General features: G+C 35.2%; 2 protein-coding genes across 2 annotated transcripts in view; one reads left to right on the top strand and one right to left on the bottom strand.

Moving 5' to 3' along the window:
• Nucleotides 1-7,432, top strand: part of LRRN3 (leucine rich repeat neuronal 3) — a 36,122-nt gene extending 28,690 nt beyond the window's left edge. Inside the window, exon 2 of the mRNA XM_010574031.1 lies at nucleotides 4,461-7,432. Within this exon, the coding sequence (XP_010572333.1) occupies nucleotides 4,812-6,938 (2,127 nt within the window). The 5' untranslated portion in view covers nucleotides 4,461-4,811 and the 3' untranslated portion in view covers nucleotides 6,939-7,432. The remainder of the gene's footprint in view (nucleotides 1-4,460) is intronic.
• IMMP2L (IMP2 inner mitochondrial membrane peptidase-like (S. cerevisiae)) overlaps nucleotides 1-22,291 on the bottom strand; it is a 457,856-nt gene that overhangs the window by 262,990 nt on the left and 172,575 nt on the right. The window lies entirely within an intron of this gene.

Genomic DNA, 22,291 nt, shown 5'->3' with positions numbered 1-22,291 from the left:
CGTACCAATCATTGTCTACACAAGAGATTATTAGGCTGCAAAAAGTCACACACATCAGGGTGCATTTTTCGAAGAGCAAGAGGTAATACCTTAAAAGCAAGAGGCACACCATATTTAGTAAGACAGTAAGTATGGATTGCAACAGAGATGGACTTCCAGAAGAAATAATCTGTCCACAAAGATTTAAACAGTTTTAGGACAGAAGTTCTAGTACAGGAAAAAAAAAATACTGAATATCATTACTAATAAGCAATACTAACTTTTTAGAGGCAGACTCTATTTAGACTTCTTAATTGCAGACATTAGGAAGCAAACCATACCATTTTATCTGTATCAGGAAATACATGCACAATCAGAGTGCACACAAAGATTTATAAATCCAGCTGGGGAAAGAATTACATCAAAGACTCTGAAACTATGATGCACAGCTCCTGCTGCTGCTTGTGCGAAAACACTTATCCCACAGCTCGGCTTACTGGTGCTAAGTTGCTGCTGAGCCTCATCTCTACAAGCTTTTCTACTGGGCACCATAGTAGGTCCAAGTTTTAAGAATCGCTTGCATCACATCAAAAATCTTGAGAGGTCACCAAAACCCTCTAACAAAAGAGCTATAGTAACAATAGTATTTTTGCTTAACAGATAATGATGACATAATTGCATTATTTGAAATAACTTTTTTTTTAAAGAAAATACCTACTTTTGCACAGAAACCTGTGTAAGTAAATCTCAGATACTTTAAATAGTATAAAAGGAACAGGACAAATAACCTTCAGGTTCTCTTTCTCCTTCTTATTTGTACCTTTAAAACCGGACATGTGAAATGCAAAACTTTCACATAAAACTCCAGATAGTACAAAGCACTTAGCTTTAAAGCACTGGAACCCATTAATAAAAATTCTGAAAATCACTGTTAGTAAGATTATTTAAATTTAATCTTTATTTAGTGTATATATTTTCTATTATCAGTACATTAATGAAGAAAGGAAATCAATGCATTCCCAAAGTTCAAAGTATCACGAAGTTCAATGCTTATTTTCCAATACAAATATTTATCTTTGTGATGCTACGTTCTTCAAGGAAATTGAACTTCAATTACAGTTTAGAGTGTTGAGTGCAAGTTATCAATTTACTTGAGGTTTATTTTGTTACAGCAAACTGCAGCTCACTTCTCAGTTCAAAACGGTTTGTACGCATCTCAAGGTTAGAAATTAATTACATAAACACAGACACACACACATAATCAATACAACCAGTTGGCATAAGCAAAGTCATACTGCATAACTTGAATCTGAGTTTCGATCTCTTCAAGTGGGACCAGAAAATTTAACATCAGCAATCCACATTTTCTTACCTCCTTTGTCAACACTGTATCTCAGAGGTGCACAATAATACTATTATAAACAAAAAGACCAATAAAAATGTTTTGCCACTCAAATGATTCTATACAATTTTTGCTGTGCATTTCACTACTTCAACTTTTTTATGTACTATGTCATAGTGTGTGTACTACAGTCATATGATTTAGTTTTAGGTTGTCCTACGAGGAGCAGGGACTTGGACTCAATGATCCTTATGGGTTCCTTCCAACTTGAGATATTCTATGATCTCATAAGCCACCATGGATGTCCATACTACTCCAGAAACTTTCTTTTATTCCACACCTTGAATGACAGTTAATACCAAATAATTTTCATGTAAAACAGTACAGAGATATGCCATTATCTAAACCAAAAATCTTTATGCAGTGAAACAATGTATTTTGGAATGATGACTCTGCAGGCTGGGAGAGAGTGTGAAAGTTATTCTACAATCTGTTGTTAAAGGCACTCAACCCCAGTGAATATTTTACACAAGGCAGAAGCATTTTAACTGGAAAAATGAGAAAGATTTATGCTAGAACACCATATGAGCCTGAGCTGGTGGCTTATTAGCTAGAGCATTCACCAGAAAAAGACAACAGATTAAATCATAAAGAAGAATTTCAACCTGGATCTCTCATCTCTTGTTTTTTGCTGCCTTTTGCAGAAAGCCCACTCTAATATATATGACATGAAAATGTCCACTGGTGCCCTTGTTTTTGGCTTGAGAATCCCGCAGAAGCTGATGCATAAACTCAAGAGGAGTATAAACTTGAATCCAGGAGGATGTTGGCTTTATGTACAAGAAAATGTAGTAGTTTACATGCTTTAACTGGTAGAGCCTTTCAGGTACCTGGGACACACATGAAAAGTCCATCTTGGTCCACATCCTATCTTTCACAGTGGCCAACAGCAAATGTCCAGGGAGGAGCAGAAAAGCAGGTCAGCTATGTAGTTATGCTTCCCCAGAATACGTTCCCAGTACCTCTACTGAGCAGAAGTCCCCAAGTATCTTAGTGGGATCAAAATGCTGAGATCAGCTATCTGCAGTAGCAGTCTGTTGAATCTCAATTAGTTTACTATTCAGGTAAGATTTCCAATGGCCTTTCAATTATTAGAAGCTTACATTTTGTATTTGCCACGCTAACATTCATTTTTAATATACAATCCAAATAAAATTCCAGAAGTCAATGGGACATGCTTTTGAATGCATCAAGAATATAACGCAAAAAATTCCCCCCCGTAGCCATCCTTTTTTCTCCCTACATAGTAAATTACATCTGTGCATTTGGCACAGAATGATTTCTACCGAGATCTTTAATAAATAGGACAGTACTCCATATAGGTGTACCACCTTGCCTCCTGGTGGCAAAATCAAGAGCTATAGGCATTAACTATCCAATGCAAACCTTTATTTTTCTGCAAGCCTCAAGTTCATCTCAATTCTCAGACAAAGGAACAGATTACATTTTTATGATTTCAGTCAGTATGTCTTTGCATTTCAGTATAAACTGGGGCCATTTGCATAAAAACATATTATTAATCCTCAAAACAGCAGAATGTTTTCTGTATGTTTATCTCACACATTGTCTGTTCACTTCATTAATACACTTACATGTTAAAATAAAATATTAAATGCCCTTAAACGTATATAACACAAACAGTAGCCTCAAAGACTTGTCAAATGGATTTCATATAGGCCCAAAGCTCATGTCACTCAACATGGTCCAACACCTTTCCTCTGAGCTGATACAGAATGTCTATGTGGTCAATATGTCCAGTCCTCCTGGGCCTGGAAAGGAAACCTAAAATCCAAATGCTTGACGCTTGACTTTTGCAATTCTGTCTATCTATACCAGCAACACCTCAAAAGTTATTTATCAGTGTCAATGAAGCATTGATCTTATCTTACAGTTTGTAAACAATGTCACCGTGAATTTTAACACTAGAGGCAAGGGGAGAAAGGGCATAAATGTGTACCATATGACAGTCTTCTGAGACAAAGTCTGGTTAAAGTTAGTGTGAAGTCTCCATTCTGAAGTAAATGCAGCAGTTAATGTGTACTACTTCACACACGAAAACACAGAAGCTTTTGAATTATATGGCTTGGAACACAATGTACAGTCAAAGTAGGATTTTTTTTTTTTTCTCCACAAAAAGCAAGTACACACAAAAAATCTGGAGAGGACGCAGTAGATGCTTCAAGATGCTAAGGTCTCAGCCTTTAGTATAATTTGGGACATGAAGACAACCTGCTGCTTCATAGCAAAATTCAGACTCTTGCAGAGCTACAGACCAAAGAACTAATTGCTAGTATAGATTTTTTTTTTCCTTCTTATCACTCTAAGGACACTTTTCTGTTGTTATTATTATTGCTTGCAATTGAAGTTATTGAAGCCAAAACAAGCAAGCCAGTAATTAGGCTGAATTTGCCAAGATGACAAGCTATTTATTATGAGGTACATATTTCTTTCTAATTATCGCTTTAAAGAAAAAAACAAGTTTTCTTCCTCAACAGCAGCTACAAAAAGAACTAGAAAATGATAAAACCTGCGAATTATCAATTTTGTATATTTCTGTACAAATATCTCACAGGCTTGCCTAAGAATGTCATCATTAGGAATGTGTATTAATCCAACCGTTCCGTTTTCCTTTGATTACACATAAATTATGTTCTTTTTATTTATAAACTTCATGTTCAAAAGTTAAATATTCATGCTCTGTAGGATTTTGCTCAGTGTTTACATTTTCAAAGCCAAGAGAACTCAGTCTGCTTCTAGTGATAACTGAGAGAAAAAAAATATTTTAAAGGAGCATAAAATATGTAGAAAAATCTCACTGATATATTTTGCTTAATACTTTGTGGATCTTCATCTTTCTGTAGAGCAATGCTCCACTGGATGTATGACAAGCTACAAGTCGGAAGATATATTACTATATTAACTTCATTTATGCTATCTGGATACCACTACAATACTCTAGGCACCACAGTCATTTTCTTTTCTTACTTGCAATAATTAACATTAGAGAGCAAAAGATGGCTAAATTAATTTATAACTTTATAGTTTCTTATACTAATTATTTCCTCTTCTTATATTTTAGGTCATCCTGTCATTCCTGCAAACACTAATCAATCATGGGATTTGAAGTTAATACTACTAAATAAATGAATTGCTTAATCTCCTATGACCATCTATACATACTTCATCTTCACAAAGCTTATCAATTTTATGTCATCAAGGACAGAGTGACCTTCATTTCCACAAAATGCCTCTTACTACTGGACAAGTTGGTTACAAATTTATCACTTATCCTCAGGAAGAAAGTCCTTCGCGATCATCATTTGACAAATGCAAGTGTGTGTTTTATCAATTGACCGGGTCATACTGAATTCCAAAACCATAATTGTGGAATACTAAAGGGTCTGTTACTTTTCTGAACATTTGAGCTAAGATGAAGGACATGCAACTCAAAATTAATTTTCTACTTGGCCTAGTTATCACTGCACTAGTACAAGCTGTAGAAAAAAAAGCAGACTGCCCAGAGTCATGTATATGTGAGATCAGACCATGGTTCACACCCAGGTCTGTGTATATGGAGGCTCCAACAGTGGACTGTAATGATTTAGGCCTTTTAAATTTTCCAGCCAGACTGCCTGCCGACACACAAGTTCTACTTCTACAGACTAATAATATTGCAAAAATTGAACATTCAGTAGACTTCCCAGTAAATTTAACTGGTCTAGATTTATCTCAGAACAATTTATCCTCAGTGACCAGTATTAATCTTAGAAAGATACCACAGTTGCTTTCAGTATACCTTGAAGAAAACAAACTTACTGAACTCCCTGAAGAATGTCTCTCTGGACTCTACAATTTACAGGAGCTTTATATTAATCATAATCTGCTTTCTGTGATTGCACCAGGAGCTTTCATAGGCCTCAGTAATCTTCTCAGACTTCATCTTAATTCAAATGGTCTGCAAATGATCAACAGGAAGTGGTTTGAAGCTACTCCTAATCTTGAAATTCTCATGATTGGAGAAAACCCAATAATCAGAATTGAAGACATGAACTTTAAGCCTCTTATCAATCTGCGCAGCCTAGTTTTAGCAGGCATAAATCTCACTGAAATACCAGATAATGCTTTGGTTGGGCTTGACAATTTAGAAAGCATCTCCTTTTATGACAACAGATTTGTAAGAGTGCCCCACATTGCTCTCCAAAAGGCTGCAAATCTTAAATTTCTGGATCTAAATAAGAATCCCATTAACAGAATACGACGAGGAGATTTTAGCAATATGCTGCACCTAAAAGAGTTAGGAATTAATAACATGCCTGAACTGATTTCTATAGATAGTCTTGCTGTTGATAATTTACCAGATTTAAGAAAAATAGAAGCTACCAATAACCCCAGATTATCATACATTCATCCAAACGCATTCTACAGACTTCCCAAGCTGGAATCGCTCATGCTCAACAGCAATGCGCTGAGCGCCCTGTACCGCAGTACCATAGAATCCTTGCCTAACCTCAAAGAAGTTAGTATACACAGCAATCCCATTAGATGTGATTGTGTCATCCGCTGGATTAACATGAATAAAACAAACATTCGCTTCATGGAGCCGGAGTCTCTGTTTTGTGTAGACCCTCCTGAGTTCCAAGGCCAGAATGTGCGACAGATACACTTCCGGGAAATGATGGAAATCTGTCTCCCCCTGATAGCTCCGGAAAGTTTTCCATCTACTCTGGACTTAAAAACTGGCAGCCATATTTCCTTACACTGCAGAGCAACGGCAGAACCAGAACCTGAAATCTACTGGATAACACCATCAGGGCACAAACTTTTGCCTAATACTATTTCTAATAAATACTACATTCATTCTGAAGGAACATTAGACATAAGTGATGTAACACAAAAAGAAAGTGGCTTATATACATGTATAGCAACGAATTTAGTTGGGGCAGACCTAAAGTCAGTCATGATTAAAGTGGACGGCTCTTTCCCTCAGGACAGCAATGGATCTTTGAATATTAAAATAAAAGATATAAAATCTAATTCTGTTTTGGTTTCATGGAAAGCAAGTTCTAAAATTCTGAAGTCCAGTGTTAGATGGACAGCCTTTCTGAAAGCTGAAAACTCTCAGGCTGCACAGAGCGCTCGAATACCATCTGATATAAAGGTATATAATCTTACACATCTAAATCCATCAACCGAATACAAAATTTGTATAGATATTCCCACTACCTATTCCCAGAATAAGAAACAATGTGTCAATGTAACCACAAAAGGACTGGACTTGGCAGTGAAAGGCTATGAAAAAACCAACATAATAGGATTCCTTGCCTGCCTTGGTGCGCTTTTGGGAATCATCTCTGTGATATATCTCTACAGCTGCCTCTCACGAGAGATGAACTATGATGTTGGACACAGCTATCTAAAGAATTACCTGAAGAAACAATCCTTTTCACTCAATGAGCTTTATCCTCCTCTAATCAGTCTTTGGGACATGGGCAAAGAAAAAAGCACAGCAATGGAAGTAAAAGCAACTGTTATAGGTGTGCCAACCAATATGTCATAAATATGTCATTATATCACTTAATTTCTGAAATAAAAAGCACATGACTGCATTTGTGCTAAATAAAAAGGCAACAAGAAAAAGTATTTCTTTTAGGAACTAGATGCCTGGACTTTGCTGCTGCCGACAAATGGGAATATATACTGACTCAGCATAAGAGAAGAATTTTAACTAACTGGCTTCTAAAGGTATTCTACCAACCAAATACAATTAACTTCATTTTCTAGAACTTTCATGGGACTTTTAAGTCTGGAATACAGTGCAAGTAGCCAAGAACATTTTCTGTATTTTTTTTTAATTATTATATAAAAGTAGTGGAACTGAGCAATACCTCCTCCTGTGCTGTATTACACACACTAGCCACGAGTTTTTGCAGTGAACAGATATACTAGGATTGACACATGGTGTAATGAAATGGACAAATTCTGTAGAGTAGACACAGTGAGTATGTGAATTTTTTTTATGAGGAAAATACATTTTTGATTAAAATCAAAAGAGTTTTTGGCTTGTTTGTTTCTAAAAAAAAAAAAAAACAACAAAACAAAACAAACCCCCAAACATTCTGGGAGCTCTTGTCTGACAATAAACAAACTCATACTAAAGTCTGATAAAATATCTCCTTACACATTCTCCTGTTAAAATGCCAATTTGAGCACATAGGATATTTTTGCTGGTTTTAGGCTGTATAACTGCAATAAACCACACAATTAATATTTTTATAAAGTACTTACTCATAATAATAACAACCATATTTTACACATTGCTTATTGTGGGAGGAAGAAGAGAGAAGGAGGGCGGGAAGGAGACATAAGACTGATAGAGGAATAGACTGTTAGCTACTAATATCTGCAAGTTTTGAGCTGCTTTGGTATTTTCCCAGAAGCCTAAAAACTAAATGCAATGTTCAGACTCAGATAATGTAAATCCAATATTTTGTCTTCAGTCAAAAGGGTAATTCAGTTATTATTAGTGTCTAAACTTTAGGCTTGCCATACAGGGAACTCAGATAGCTTGAACAGTTTAAATGACATTAAGGTTTTCTTTCTCGACCTGCACACTTCTGTTCAGCAATAATAACTGGCTAGTTTATAAACCTCCTCAGCTTTCACAATGCAACAAGCAATAAATGACTGACAGAAACATTATTAGTAGAAATGAAATGAAACAAAACAAAAAGAGAACAATGAATACCTGACTACTCATATTGAAACTCAATTTCTCACAGGAGTAGGACTGGGCCCATAAGCAGCAAATGTGGACAAGAAGCTGCTGATCAGAATGTTGATTACAAACTAAACCAAATTCTGTTGGGATGGAAAAAATGACTACTCCTAAGCCCAGCAGAGAAAAGACATCTGACTAGTAAGACACCTGATATAAAGATGTGGTACCTCCTGACAAAGAAAGCAACAGTACAATTTTTATGTTATTTTGGTTCACATATATGAAAAAAAATAGGAACAATGAAGAAAAAAATTATCATCACTGAATATTGTGCTTAATAAGTAAATATTTACAGAATGCATAAGTACCTTGAATTACAAAGTAAAAACAGGAGTAACAAACATTTCTTGTAAGTCTTTAGTAGACTTTAACATTTTTTTAACTCTATAATAATACACGTGTTATCTTTCTAGACTTGGTTGAAGTAAACATTTCTGTGGAATCGCTGACAGAATTTTTGTAGGTAAAAAAAGAAGAGTTACTCCTTGCATTTAGACATTAACAGAAGAGTTCTTGTATTTAGACATTGAACCTTTCCACTTATTTATAGTTTGCTGCATACTTTTGAAATATTATTGGCCACTTATAACATGGAAAAATAACTTCATTTTACCTAGTACTAATGAACAACTTGCTTTCATGTTAAAGATGTCCTTTTTTCCAGTTAAATCCCAGGATTTTTAAATTAGGCAGAGGTAATTTTCAAAGTTGCTAAAGGCAGAAAGAAGAACCTGATCCTAATTTTAAACTACCGAAACGTAGGATATTCATAGAGCCGGTAAGTTTCACGGGAGAAGGAAGTTTACAAACCTGATGAATCGCTATCGCCCATAAAGGCCCGTTGACATTGGGCAGAGGAATGCTGCGATGGCGTGAGAGCTGTGCCAGCACCGCGGACAGCTCCCGGGGCCCCAGGAACGGCGATCCTTCGCCGAGCACGTACAGGGCTCGTCAGCAAGAACCTGCAGCTTTATCTTGGATGTCTGCCTTTGGAATCAAGCTACATTTAGAACTGACAAGCCTTAGAGCTTGGAAACGAGAATCTAATTTTTTTCAGGCAAAAAACATCTCTGCACAATGTTATAAAACGGCACAAGAATACAAATCTAATGGGGAGCACTCATAAGAAGACTTTTTCCCCTCACAGAATAAGTACAGGCTTTACTTGCTTTATTTAAGTATCTCATTACAAGTTTTTGTTGACAGATAAAATGTATTTTTATATAGAATAATTCTCATACTAAACTTTTGAGAGCTGAATTGTAACTAGATATATCTCACAAATAGTTGAACCATTCTACACTTTACACTGATTATCAAATGAAAACATACCTTACATTTTAAGAAGTAATGGATTATCCTGTTTCTAATTGTTAAGATGTAAATGATTTCCTCTATAATCCCAAAAAGAGAAATACAACTGCATTTTCTTAAAGTAGCTTTGCCATCCTCCTCACACATGCCCTTGATTAAGCCATTTTACAACTTTACACCTTCCATTCTTTGAAAGTATCTCTGAAAGAATATGCTGAGCTTTTGTTTTCAGCATACCAACAAGATGCATCTTTTGTAACTAACCATCATTGAGTAATAGCCTTTATTTGTGCAAATATGCCTTCACTGCTATCACTCCAAAGTGAAACTTTAAGAAGTACCAGGAAAATGTCCGTAAGAAGAGGGTCAACAGTGTCTCTACAACAGGTTACGAGATCACAGAATTTTTAATGACTCACAGAATAAAACATCTGTGATTTGGTAGGGTTGCTTAATTGATGGGGTACAAAGAAGGAATACAACTGCAAAAATGAGAACAGGAATATCCCTTCAAAGAGTTCTCACTCTTACCAAAGGATCTGCAGAAAGAAATGCTTGCAGATTTAGATTAGAACTTCAAAAAGACAAACTTACTAGCACATTCAAGTTAACATCAACATCTATTTATTCATGAACTTATATGTCAACAGCATTACAATTCTTCAGTATTCTACTAAGATTTTAAATACCTTTAAATTTTACATGTTTCTAACAGAAACATAAGTTTAGCAATATTTTTTGATCAAATTCTATTTACTGTAAGAACATGTTAAAGGCAAAAAGCATGTTGCAGGTGAGGCTGTTTAAACCCACTTAAATTAGATTTCAACATGTTTATTGATTAATGAATGGTTGTTTGATCCTTTTATTATATACACTTGTGTGTGTGTGTGTGAAGTACTTGTTCTATTAGCAACATGTTAGCCTGTCTGCAGACCTTTATTTCAGTGTATCTGTATTCCATTATTTTATCTACTATACAAAAGTAGTACCTTGTAGAACACACAGCAATGCTTTCAATGGCAGTACTGTGAACCACCTACTATCCATATAAACATAATACCTTTAACATCTACACAGAAACATCTCCATGATATTAGCCTAACAAATCTCTAAAAAGATTCATTATCTCTCCATGACCAAAGATGTTCTTCATGTTAAAATCCCCACAGATGCTACAGGTGAGCAGTGGGATTCTTGTGTAGCTGTGTGTAAAAATGGATAGCTGCTCCTTCCACAGATATACTACTCTATAAACCTGAGGGTCCTTAGGAAGTAACAAAACCACCTTTTAGCTTTAATAGCTTAGTGTATATTTAACTTACATCACTTCACAGGCATATGCCAAAAAAATCTAAAATTATTTCAGCAAAGTAGAATCTGTTAAAAAAGTATAGGAAGAACTTCCTAATAGTGGTATAGTAAACTTATTAATAATCTCTTCATTTACAGGAAGGTTGGTTTTTCCACACAAGGCACAGGGCTGAAATTTTTCTGTCTTTTATTAATTGGGATGTTTACTGTCTTTAATGGAGATAGGAACTGACAATGAACTATATTTAATTTCCTCAGAAACAGAGAAAAGCATTGCTACACACCTGTGTTTCCATTTATTTAATAGTTTTCTCTCAGGAATCCAATGCATTAAAAGCAGTACTCACTGATTATTCAAGCCAGAAAGTAGTATCTCAGAAATAGATTAACTTTATCTTGGCATTTGACAGCAAACCTCGTTCTAATGCTCGAAACATGCTACTAATGAAAGAGAGAAGGCAAACATGAATGTTTGAAATGTCTGGCTAGGCAATACTCAAAATGTAAGACTGAAAAGACTTTTTAATTCAATTTTTTAATTCAGTTACCTTACTTCTTTCTATGAGCTACTAGACTGAAAAGTAGGTTCTATTCATAAAAAGATTAAGCATTTATTTCTTGGTGAAACATTTACAAAAATCAATTCCAATATTCCATCAGAAAACACAGACAAATGTTAACTTACATATGTATGTTTAAGTTTCTGGTTTAGCTACAATGATGTGAAATCATAACTCCAAATAGTAGCTAAAAAACTTAGATGAAAGATCACAGAATAAACGTTGATTTACATCCTCAAAGGAAATTTTCATTTCCAAAATTCATTAATAAAATCCATTCTGCTTGTGTAACCTTAAGCAGTGACCTCAAGATAACTTAAAAAAGAAATGGAGATTCTTCCCTCAGTCTTATGCTGGCCAGTAATAGAAGAGACACAATGACCAACAATAATCTTATAAAATATTCTTTGTTATCTGAAAACAGAAGAGACATTTCAGGAAAAGGTTTCTATATAATCTAGGAAACAAGTTCACATACCAGACAGTACCAGAAGAATTGAGGTTTAGAGAGAAAAAAAATGAGAAGTATCACTGTCAGACTTAAGGAAAAAAACAATTCTTATTAATGAATTGAATGGAGTAAAAGCAGAGTGGAGGTGTGGCACTGACAAGACAAGAAACTTTACATAGCAGAAAGCATACAGTAAGTATGAAAAGTTCAGTATGAAAACTACAGAAGACATTTTGAAGGATATAGTTAAATGGAATAGAGAAGATGATAGCCATTGAACACAAACCACTAGAGACAAACCAAAACTAACAACTCACCTCATGCTAAAGATGAGAAAATGTGCTTGGAAACAGATTAACAATTGCATGCAGATTTTTAGAGGTAAGAAACAAGATGACTAGAAACATATCCAGAGTAAAAAATTACTGGTGTTCCCTACTGAAGATCACGAGACTTCATCACAACATAACTTACAGAAAGACATCTTGAATAAAATTGCTGGGGAAGTGACAGATACAAGTGGTCTTTTTAGAGCACCTTTGGGTCCCACGAGCAACAGTAGAAAGACGCTGGAATAAACTGCTAGGTAGGGAAAAAAAAATACGCATCTTTCTGGAACACTGGTTGACCTTCCAAACCAATTTTTTTGGTAGTTCAGTTCATTGACATACCAAATGTGTAATTTGAATAGCTTCCAGTTTAATACCATTGGAAATAATGGGAACCATCTTCTCAGGAAAAGGTTAAATAGATACTCAGGGGAAAAGCTAAGCTACAACAGAAAAAGTGAAGGATTATCAACACAAGAGAAAGATTGCCTAAACATTCAGTAAACATAAAATCAAGACACTGAGAACAAAAATCAACCTAGATGCCCAAGTCTGTGAAGATTAAAAAAAAAAACCAACCAGCAACCAAACATCATTTACCCATATGACAACTCTAGAAGTTGGATGTTAAACAAGAGAATTGCAATTACTGATTTATATGGATAAATTCAATTTGAGTTATTACTGAAACTTGGCAAGATTTGCATGGTTCGAATATTAAAATACACAACCATAACCTATCTAGTGAGAACTGTGCTTTGAAACTGAGAACTGAGCTATTCACTTCAGGTTCAATAAAAATTGTGCAGGAGTTGAGTCCTCTTCAATGTTTGTATTATAGGGCAGTGTGAAAGGAATATAATGTATCAGATTAAATTCTGTCCATGATTAGCTGCACTTCAGTATTCTGAGACAAAATGTACAAGCATCATTTGTAAATAGCATAAGCATACAGTAGAACTAGTAATGAATAATGAAAACTGACCCTATGATATGTGACTGACTATGCTTATGTTATTGTTCTGGTTGCATTAAGTAGTGTTTCACTTCTATAGCCACGGTTTTCAAAAAGTGATATAAGGTTAAGCTAATTGGACAACATGTTTAAAAGACTTGTTATTTTGAACACTCAAGAAAAAACTTTAAATAAAAGTAGTGTACATCTACCTACTTGACTACAATATTCTCAGAGAGATATAAAGCTGCAGTTATATTGAAGTGCCTTCCCATTTTCAATTTTAAAAATGAAGTACTGACCTTCAAAGAAGCCAACTGTAAAAGAAAGACTGCAAATGATCATAAATTTGGACTATTTTCTTCAAATAATGGACAAATCACTTTTGTCTTTAGCTGCTTAAGAAATTATGAACAATTGTCAAAGCTACCAAACATGTCTGAAACAAAAACTATGACTGTGTAATTTTTATTTCTAAGAATTACAACTACAAAAATTGATTTTTTCATTTAATTAATGCCAAGAAAATAATACCAATATCTTTTTTCATAAAAACCTATGAAAAGTCTATACACTTTACAGATAGTTATACTATTTATTATTTGGCTAACCATTTAAATAACCTGTAAACTGTGATGATTAATGACAAACAAAGCTGTAACGAGACACAAATATCCAGTTTCATTTTGAAAGCTTTTGGGTGCATCCATCCTGACTTTCAGTTGTTGCGCCGAAGGACACATGTCCTCCTAGCTCTTGTAGGTCTTGTCAACCCTGTATGTATATCTCTGGTATCCCAGGGCATCAAAAAAGAACTCTAGATGTGTATATTTAGGAATGTAACTATGAAAGAACAAATCACATACAGAAAGAAATTCCCTTATATTCCAGAGAAAATTAGCTATTTGATAGGAACTGATTTTTATCTAAAAATGTTATTTTACAGTTATTGAAGCTCATTCCTGTTTAGAAAAAAAGGGGGAGGGGGAGAGGGAGAAAGTTCCAGTGTTCTTGGAACATTAAAATGGTTTTATATGATTTCTTTAGACATTAAGGAAGAAAACCTTCCATTTTCATTTGCCAAATTACTGTGACAGAACAAATAAAAGTATTTACACAACATGAATTAATAAAAAACCTGAAATGAAATGCTGATATGAAATGTTGACATTCTTGTAGAACATTTGATATTCACTGAACCAATAATTTCAGATTTTAAAAAGTTCCATTGGAAAATGTTTAATTCTTTCTAAAGCTCATCCCACAAAGACATTCAAGTATAATGCTCATACCACAAAGACATTCAAGGCTATAAATCAACAGTCTTGAAAGAAACGGAATCTTTTATTAAGTCATTCCTCCCTTCAGACAAAGCTGAAAACTAGAAATTAAATTCCTCTGGCAGCTAAAAAATGCTTTTTACAAATCTCTCTCACTTGCTTATTTTTTTCTCGTCCCTCGGCTTCAATTATTTTTAGACGTTTTTTCCCAAAGACCTTCTCTTTGCCTTGATGCAAATACTCTGTTCCTCTCCCTTCCATGATCCCTGTGGGTCCTTTGCTTATTTCTTGCTACTGTTGTTGCCAGACTGTCACATCATTTCCAACACTGCCAGTAAGGACAGATGTGGTCTGACTTAATAAAAAAATTATCAAGCAAACATCATATTTGGAGGCAAAATATTTGAAGAGCAAAATATAAATATTAAAGAAAGACCCGGAATTCTTAAAGAAAACCCTGGTGTAAAACTAATCAGCTAATGAGAAGAAGTATCTTTCAAGGAAACAAAGCATGAAAATGTAATGACATTCAGATGAAAATAATAACAATAACATGGGAGTAAGATAAAGCTGAAAGGGCAGGCAATTTGGGCAGATGGCCTATTCTGATCCTAAAATAGCTGATGTTCTTTTTAACATTACAGTTTGGAAGAGTGGAAAACAACTCCATCTGCCTTACCCTTACGTAGCTATTGTTCGTTATTCGTGCTGATGACAATTTCACGCTGTGCTCCAAATAGTCATAATGCTTTTGGGAATCACACAGCTACATGCTGTATGTATTCAGGTGTGGAGAGCAATTTAGAATAAATGGCCAAAAGAACAAGATATTAAATATCATAATAATTGTAGCTTCTTGATCCAAGACCACTTACATTCATAGTTCTACAAAATATACCCCCCTGACATGGAAATTTGGGATTTCCCTCACAAGTTGAATACACTGATTCTCTCCTACCCATTCAAAGTATACAGTCACATAACACCTCAATCACAAACCAGTATTTCCTGTAGTAGGAATTTTCTACTAAAATAGAGAATGAAAAGCAAGGAAAGTATATGGAAAAATACTTCCATACTGAAATAACTCCTTAGAAGAATGTAACAGCCATGGTGAATAATCATATTGTTCCTTCCAAGAATTATCCATTAAAAAGACTACCAAAGTCTACAGATTATTGAGTTATAAGCACTACTCTGAATACAGGACTGTTCTCATTGTATGTCCTTGTTAGAGCTCAAGTGAAAACTGAAGTGCTGAGGACAGCCGTACATACAGGAGTTAGTCTTCCATAGCTCAGTGCTAAATTAAGGGTCAAGGAAGGCGATAGCTCCTGTCCTAGATACTGCTTTCTGCTTCAAAATGTCCACACATGAGACAAAACTACTTTCCAAGCCATCATCATGAAATATACTGGTTGATTCCTTTTGACAGTCCAACCCAACTTTACTCCTTATCTCCATATGTCGTGCAGATCTACACTCTTTCCCAGGACCAATGCAAGGATAGGATCCCTCCATGACATTTGGCATAATATATCACCCTGAGACTGCCTGTCAGTACTTGCACAGTGTGGATTTGATCAGACAACATTGTTGCTAGCCAGATAGACAGCTCTCAGGTTCACACAGGTAAGGAAGCAAACATGAAGAGTCCCATGTTAATAACAAGGTATCCATAGGTGATCCCTTCAGTTCAGACTATTGCTACAGATGAAAATAAGAATTAGAGTCCTACAGAGGCATGCACTTATTTCACTCTCCAGCACTTAAGATGACCTGAGAGCTAGGTGCCAGAACAAGGGGTAGTAGGGCAATAAGAGTCTCTTCTAGCAATAGAAGACAGAAGGCAAGAAAGAACTCGAGATGCAAAACTGAACCTCTTTATGTTCTTTTCTAAGGACTACACTCACTAAACATGGCTTCTAGTGACGTCACAACAGCGAAAGAATTACCTTGTTCACCTTTTTAAGCCTAAAAATTTCACCATCTGGATCACTAGACCTTGAAGGATAGACAAATAAATGGGAAGATTCTCTCTGCAAGACAAAAAAAGGAGCAAGGCATGCCCAAACTGAGGTGTGCAACAGCATGGACAACACAAAATCGAGTAGAAATTTAATGCTGCTTTTCAAGCTAACTGAATAATTAGGAAACACAAAAACAAATCTCAAAGCTTTCCTGATAATTAATTAGCTGTGCTTCAGAACCTCAACAGCGAAGAAGGATCATGCTCCTTTTAAAAGTAGAATAATCATGGGGTTTGCAGTAGTCAAAGACAGACAAACCTCAAAGATAAATATCTAATTCTAATTTTGAAAAAGCAGTGATGATAGTCTTCATCTATACACCATTTCTTCCAGTCCAGACCTAGATTCTATATAGAAAGCATTTTAGCATTCATATACTACAGTTTACAGGTCAAAGAGTTTACAGTTTTGTCATTTAGCATGTGAGCACAAGTCAGATTCCTTGAGATGGCTGTTGGGAATAACATTTGAGGGCAGAACGTTGTCATAAATTCTTATTTTTCTTGTATAAAATTGTACTCTGTGCTGTTAACATTTATAACGTCTTTTTGTTTCTGTCTCTAGCATGAATTTCAGCTAAACTTAAAAACATACAGCTGAATATTTCATGGCACCAAAGAAACTGCGTTACTGTCTGAAGACTAATGAAGACAGCTAAAAGACAATGCTTTACATAATGGTGGAATGATTTTATAGGACACAGAACCATACGATGAAAATCATCTATTCCTATATATCCTAACATTTAAATGGAAGATAAAAGGGCTACAAATAGAGTTAGAATTATCACTTTTTAAATTAAGTGCAAAGTGTCCAATAACGACACAAGATAAAACCCAACCATTTAAACTTAGTCTCACTATAGTAAAGCAACTACCATCATTAAACGACAGGTAATCATCTATGTCTTTCTTTACATATCAGGTAATAAAAGGATTAAATTAAATCAAACTGTTACTATCAATTCTACTCTCTTAGATTAATTTAATCTTACCTTAACATTTACTAAAAAATGGAATAGGTGAATATATATCACTTAGATAGCTATTTAAAAAATGCATTTTTGTCCAGTTAGCCAGACTATTGTGTAAATGGCAATACATTGATAGCTTCTGAGAAAAATTAAGTTATATAAATCCATCTTGTATTACTTTGACTCGACACACTAAAATGCAGTCATATACATTTTACCAATTCACTAATGGGTTTGTGCTTTACAAAAATTAAAAGTGTTTACCAATCTTAAGTGTTAAAGTCTTATATAAGTTATTTCATAAATGTTCTGCAGGTATTCATGAGAGGTACATGCCATTTTAGCAAACTAAGTGCTATATTGAATATTCATGTGCCACACAATGTATTCCAAAATATGAAACAATACTTTCTCTTAAAATACCTGCTTGCACAAGTTCGCCTACCTATACCTAAATTATATAACACATGCACACCACTATCTCAATTCCATTTCTTCCACAGCCACAAAAGAGGATTTCAGTACTCAAGCTAGGATGAAGTATAACCCCCATGACTTCCAGGCTCTCAGTTTGACAAGTCTAGAGGAGCACTGTCCACTGTCACAACACTTATAAATGTATATTTACATTATCAAGTCCAAATCACCCTGTTGACTTTCAGGCTGTTAGAGTCCCATTCAAAATTACTTCCTTTTCTTCCTTCCAGGAACTTCAAACTCTCCCTCACCCATCACATTTCTTCCATTCATTTAGAATTAATCTACTGTTTGCTCTTACACAAAATCACACCAGCGTGGGCATGCAGCCCCCCTTTTTAACTACTTTCTACTCCATTAACTCATCATCTTTTTCCCAGTCTCCTATGAAATGTATTTCCAGGGTATCCTGCATTCTACAATTTTCAATTACATGAAAAAAGAACAGAAAAAAGCTGAATTGTTCTGTGGATTTGAATGCAAATTTCAAGTGTAGCCAGAGGAAAACTGCAACCCTGAAAACTCTGCAGTCTGTTCCCCTACGTACTTCAGCAGTCAACTCTTCTTAAATGATGTTATGTTAACTAAAGCTCACTTTCTCTCCCTTGGTCTTAGAAATGCTGATTAAAATGGAGGACGTCCACTACAGCTAGACTAATTTTAAGTTATTTCTAGCTTGTGTAATGTCTGGATTATTAGAAAGTGAAAACAGAAAGAGAATAATCTTATTACTCGTCCAGGCTTTTGACAGCATATTGCAATTTATAAGCATATACCAATAAACACACTACACCAAAGCACATACACCAAAGAGAAAAGCCCCCTGCTGCCCTGAACACCCGTTAACTAAAAGTTTAGAATAAAAGAAACAAAAATATATTGTCAAAGAGTTGTGGGTTTTTTCTCTACCACATCAAGAGGTAGATTAGTGCCTACCAGTATGTCCTCATACAGCAAAAGCATTTAGGTGCGTAACTTCCACTGGATTTAACAGATACTAGACTCTGACCTGTTCAGGTGTTTTGGACCTTACAAAGCATGCCCCTGGATGATCAAAAGCCTGGCCCCATGAACCTATCTGTCTGACTGGTGGCACTCAAAAATTTACATATGCATGGCTCTACTAAAGACAGTATAAAAGCAGTGTACATCATGCATTTAATTGAAAACATTACATATATTTTTAATAAAGACAAAACAGGAAAAGAACATTACTATTTATTTAAAATGCTTAGAATAGAATACTTTGTGGAGAGCATCTGTTTCAGGATTAAATAATTCAATATCCATCAAAGAAATATTGGATAGTCTAGAATTTTAAGTACCAGCACAGGAATGTTCTATATGTTCAGATATTATCTAATTACAAACAAAAGTAATATGCCATATAATATATTCTAAATGACTTTATTTTAAGATACCACAAATAAGGTAGGTTTCCCACAGATTCTTACTCCTCCTGACCTAAAAAGTTTGCAAGAGCCTGCTCCTGCTATTCATCTCTAACTATCAATTATCTTCCTACAGGATTTCTTAGGCTTCAGCTTGTCTTCCTCCTCCTTTTGTCTCCTTCATTTGAAAATTCCTTTTTGCTTCAATTATCTTACACGTGAAAGTTCCCTGTCTTTGTATGTCATGCAACATCATTCTCCCACTATCAGCATCTCTTCTTTTGTTTATCATTCTGACACAGAACTCTACTTTTCCCTTCCCAAAATTAATATTCCATCACACTGGATGTGTATAAAATAATCTAAATTCTTCTTGCTAGAACTCTTACATTAAATATGCCAAACTGTATGTATAATAAGATGACTTTCCAGTGAGAAGGGGCTTACTTTAATCAAGAGTGTGGAAACTCTCTCATAAATATTCAGAAAATAGAAAGTCTAAGGAAGGAAAAAAAATATTTAAAACAAAAAATGGTAGATTACAAACCTTATCATATGTTGCCAACAAATCAAGTGCCAACTATGTAAGTATTACAAATAAAAGTGAGGAAAAAACAGAAACTGTAGATATTCAGTGGTAGATAAGTCACTAGTAAAAAACAAATTGTAACATAGGATGATAGAAATATTTTAGAACAAACCAAACCAAAGAAGAAAACTGGAAAAATGTAGCCAAAAAGTACAAAATTGCTAAAAGATCAGGTTTGCAACAGCATCAAATCAATTTCTCAATTGAGAAAAAATAAGCTGAATGAACAAAGAGGTGCTACAAGTAGTTTTAATGATGGTGAAGGAGAAAAGTAGGGTAGAGGAAAAGTACAGGAAAGATTGTTGAAAAGAAATTAGTTAAGACACTGGGCTAACAGCCCATCCTGGTAACAAAAGAATTAAAGGTAGCAAGAGACGAGTCAGTAGTTGTAAGCAAATTTTGAACAAGATGAAGTGACAGTATTATCAAAAACTGAGAAAAATTAATGATAAGGAGATGAAGGAACAGCCACGGAAAACAAGTGAGCTTTAAGATACCATGAAATATACACATCCAGAAGTTTCAAATGAAGACAAGACTTAACAAGAATGGGGGAGAAGGACAAGAGAACAGGACTATGTGCTTTGATTTGGCCAAAATATTTAGTACAGACAAAAGCCGTAAGCCTGACCTTATGCATATCCTGAAATCTACAGGAAACAATCAAGCTTAGGAGACAAATTATAATTTCCATACCTTAGGAGTCTTAATTCACCAAGTGTCAAGGAAAAAGTTAGAATACTAACTGTAAAACAAGGAGTACAAAAATATTTATTAGAAAGTGAGAAGAAGTAAATGCTTAAGCAACGAAGAAGAGCATGCTTGGAAATTCTGGCTAAAATGAGGAAGGCGGATACAACTGGTAGTGTCATTTGGGAGGTTTCATCCAGAAGACAATGAAAGCTGATAACCCTGTGTTATTAAGCAAAATACTTTCATAAAGAAATCTCAGAGGGAAGGAGACACTACTGCCTCTAATTAAAGACAGAGCTCAAGGTCTGGGAGCTGCTTAACGGTATCAATTATAATGCCACTAATAACCAATTAAGGTTTTTGATTTTTCTAAACGTTACCAGAACCACAGCAATTTTTATTGTTGTAAGAAGCCTCAAAATTCTTTAAAAATAATTAATTCTAAAGAATTAACTCAAAAAATCCATTTAAAGGCAATAACAAAAGACACTGGAATGTATTCAAGTTTGTTCTAAATCATATTCAAAGCAAGTGTATTCCACTAAAAAAGAAGCCAGTCATTGTCACACAGAATAAAAGCTTGAAGAAAAATAACAGGGAAGAGCAGGAGTAGAAGGGAGAAAAAAGAAAATAAACCCAATAAAATTAAGAGGAAAGATGGAAGACAAGAATGATTCCATTTAGTATTAAGTTATACAAGTTAAGTTAAACATATTTAAGTTACATACGAAAATATTTACTGATGCAAAAAAGGCAGACAGAATAAAGTAACACAAACTTTTTAAAATAAAGGATTTTTTTAAACCCACTTTAAAACAGTTAGCAAACTGAAAACTCGGTGAAAACTTGAAAGTAGGAGAGACTGAATAAGCCAACTAGGTGTCTGTATGTAAAAACAGAGCTGATCTGTTGAGTCTCTGAGGACATACCTACACTTAAAGGTGCCTCTCAGATGCAGTTTGGGGAGATCTGAATTAGCAAGTCCATGAAGTGCTGCACAGCACTTCAAGGCTTTTACTAGCTTGGGTCCAAGTGCATTTGAGCATTATTAGTCTGACAGAAAGGCGCATTAGCTTAATATCACTCCCACTAGCCCTGATTATCTTGGAAAGACCTCACATTCATATGCCTAGATTTTATACACCAAGGTGCTAAAATACACAGTACTAGCCATGGTAGTTTGGACACCACCACTCCACATTCAAAGGGTGGTGGTTAATGGTTCGTGCTGTTTAGAGACCAGTCACAAGTGGTGTTCCTCGGGGATGGTACAAATGATTGATACAAACCTGGCAGTGCCTCACTGGGGAGTAGCTCTGCTGTAAAAGACCGGGGGGTCCTAAGCACAGTTGGTTAACAGAATACTGGGCTGTATTAACATCAGACTAGCCAGTAGATTGAGGAAAACAATCATTCCCCTTTAATCAGCAGTTGTTAGACCGTGTTTGTAATACTATGTCTAATTTTGGATCCCCACGCCCCCATACAAGACATTGATTAATTGGAATGAGCTTAGCAGGAGGTTCCCAAGCTGTTAGGGGCTGGAGCACTTGCCCTAAGAATAAAGTCTGAGGCAGCTGGGCTTGTTCAGCCTGGAAAAAAGAAGGATTGGGAGGAGTAAGTAGCAGCCTTCCAGTATCTAAGAGGTGGTTACTAAGAAGACAGAGCCAGGCGTGTTACTGAGGTGCACAGCAGAAAAATCAGCGACAACAGCCATAAATTGAAATTAGTGGGGAGGGGCTTTAACTAGATATAGGAAAAATAATTAATTATGAG

Source organism: Haliaeetus leucocephalus, unplaced genomic scaffold (genome assembly GCF_000737465.1).
Source record: "Haliaeetus leucocephalus isolate CR32 unplaced genomic scaffold, Haliaeetus_leucocephalus-4.0 Scaffold406, whole genome shotgun sequence".
Classification (NCBI taxonomy): Eukaryota; Metazoa; Chordata; class Aves; order Accipitriformes; family Accipitridae; genus Haliaeetus; species Haliaeetus leucocephalus.
Note: the sequence above shows the minus strand (reverse complement) of the source record. Positions and strands in the feature narration are given on the sequence as shown.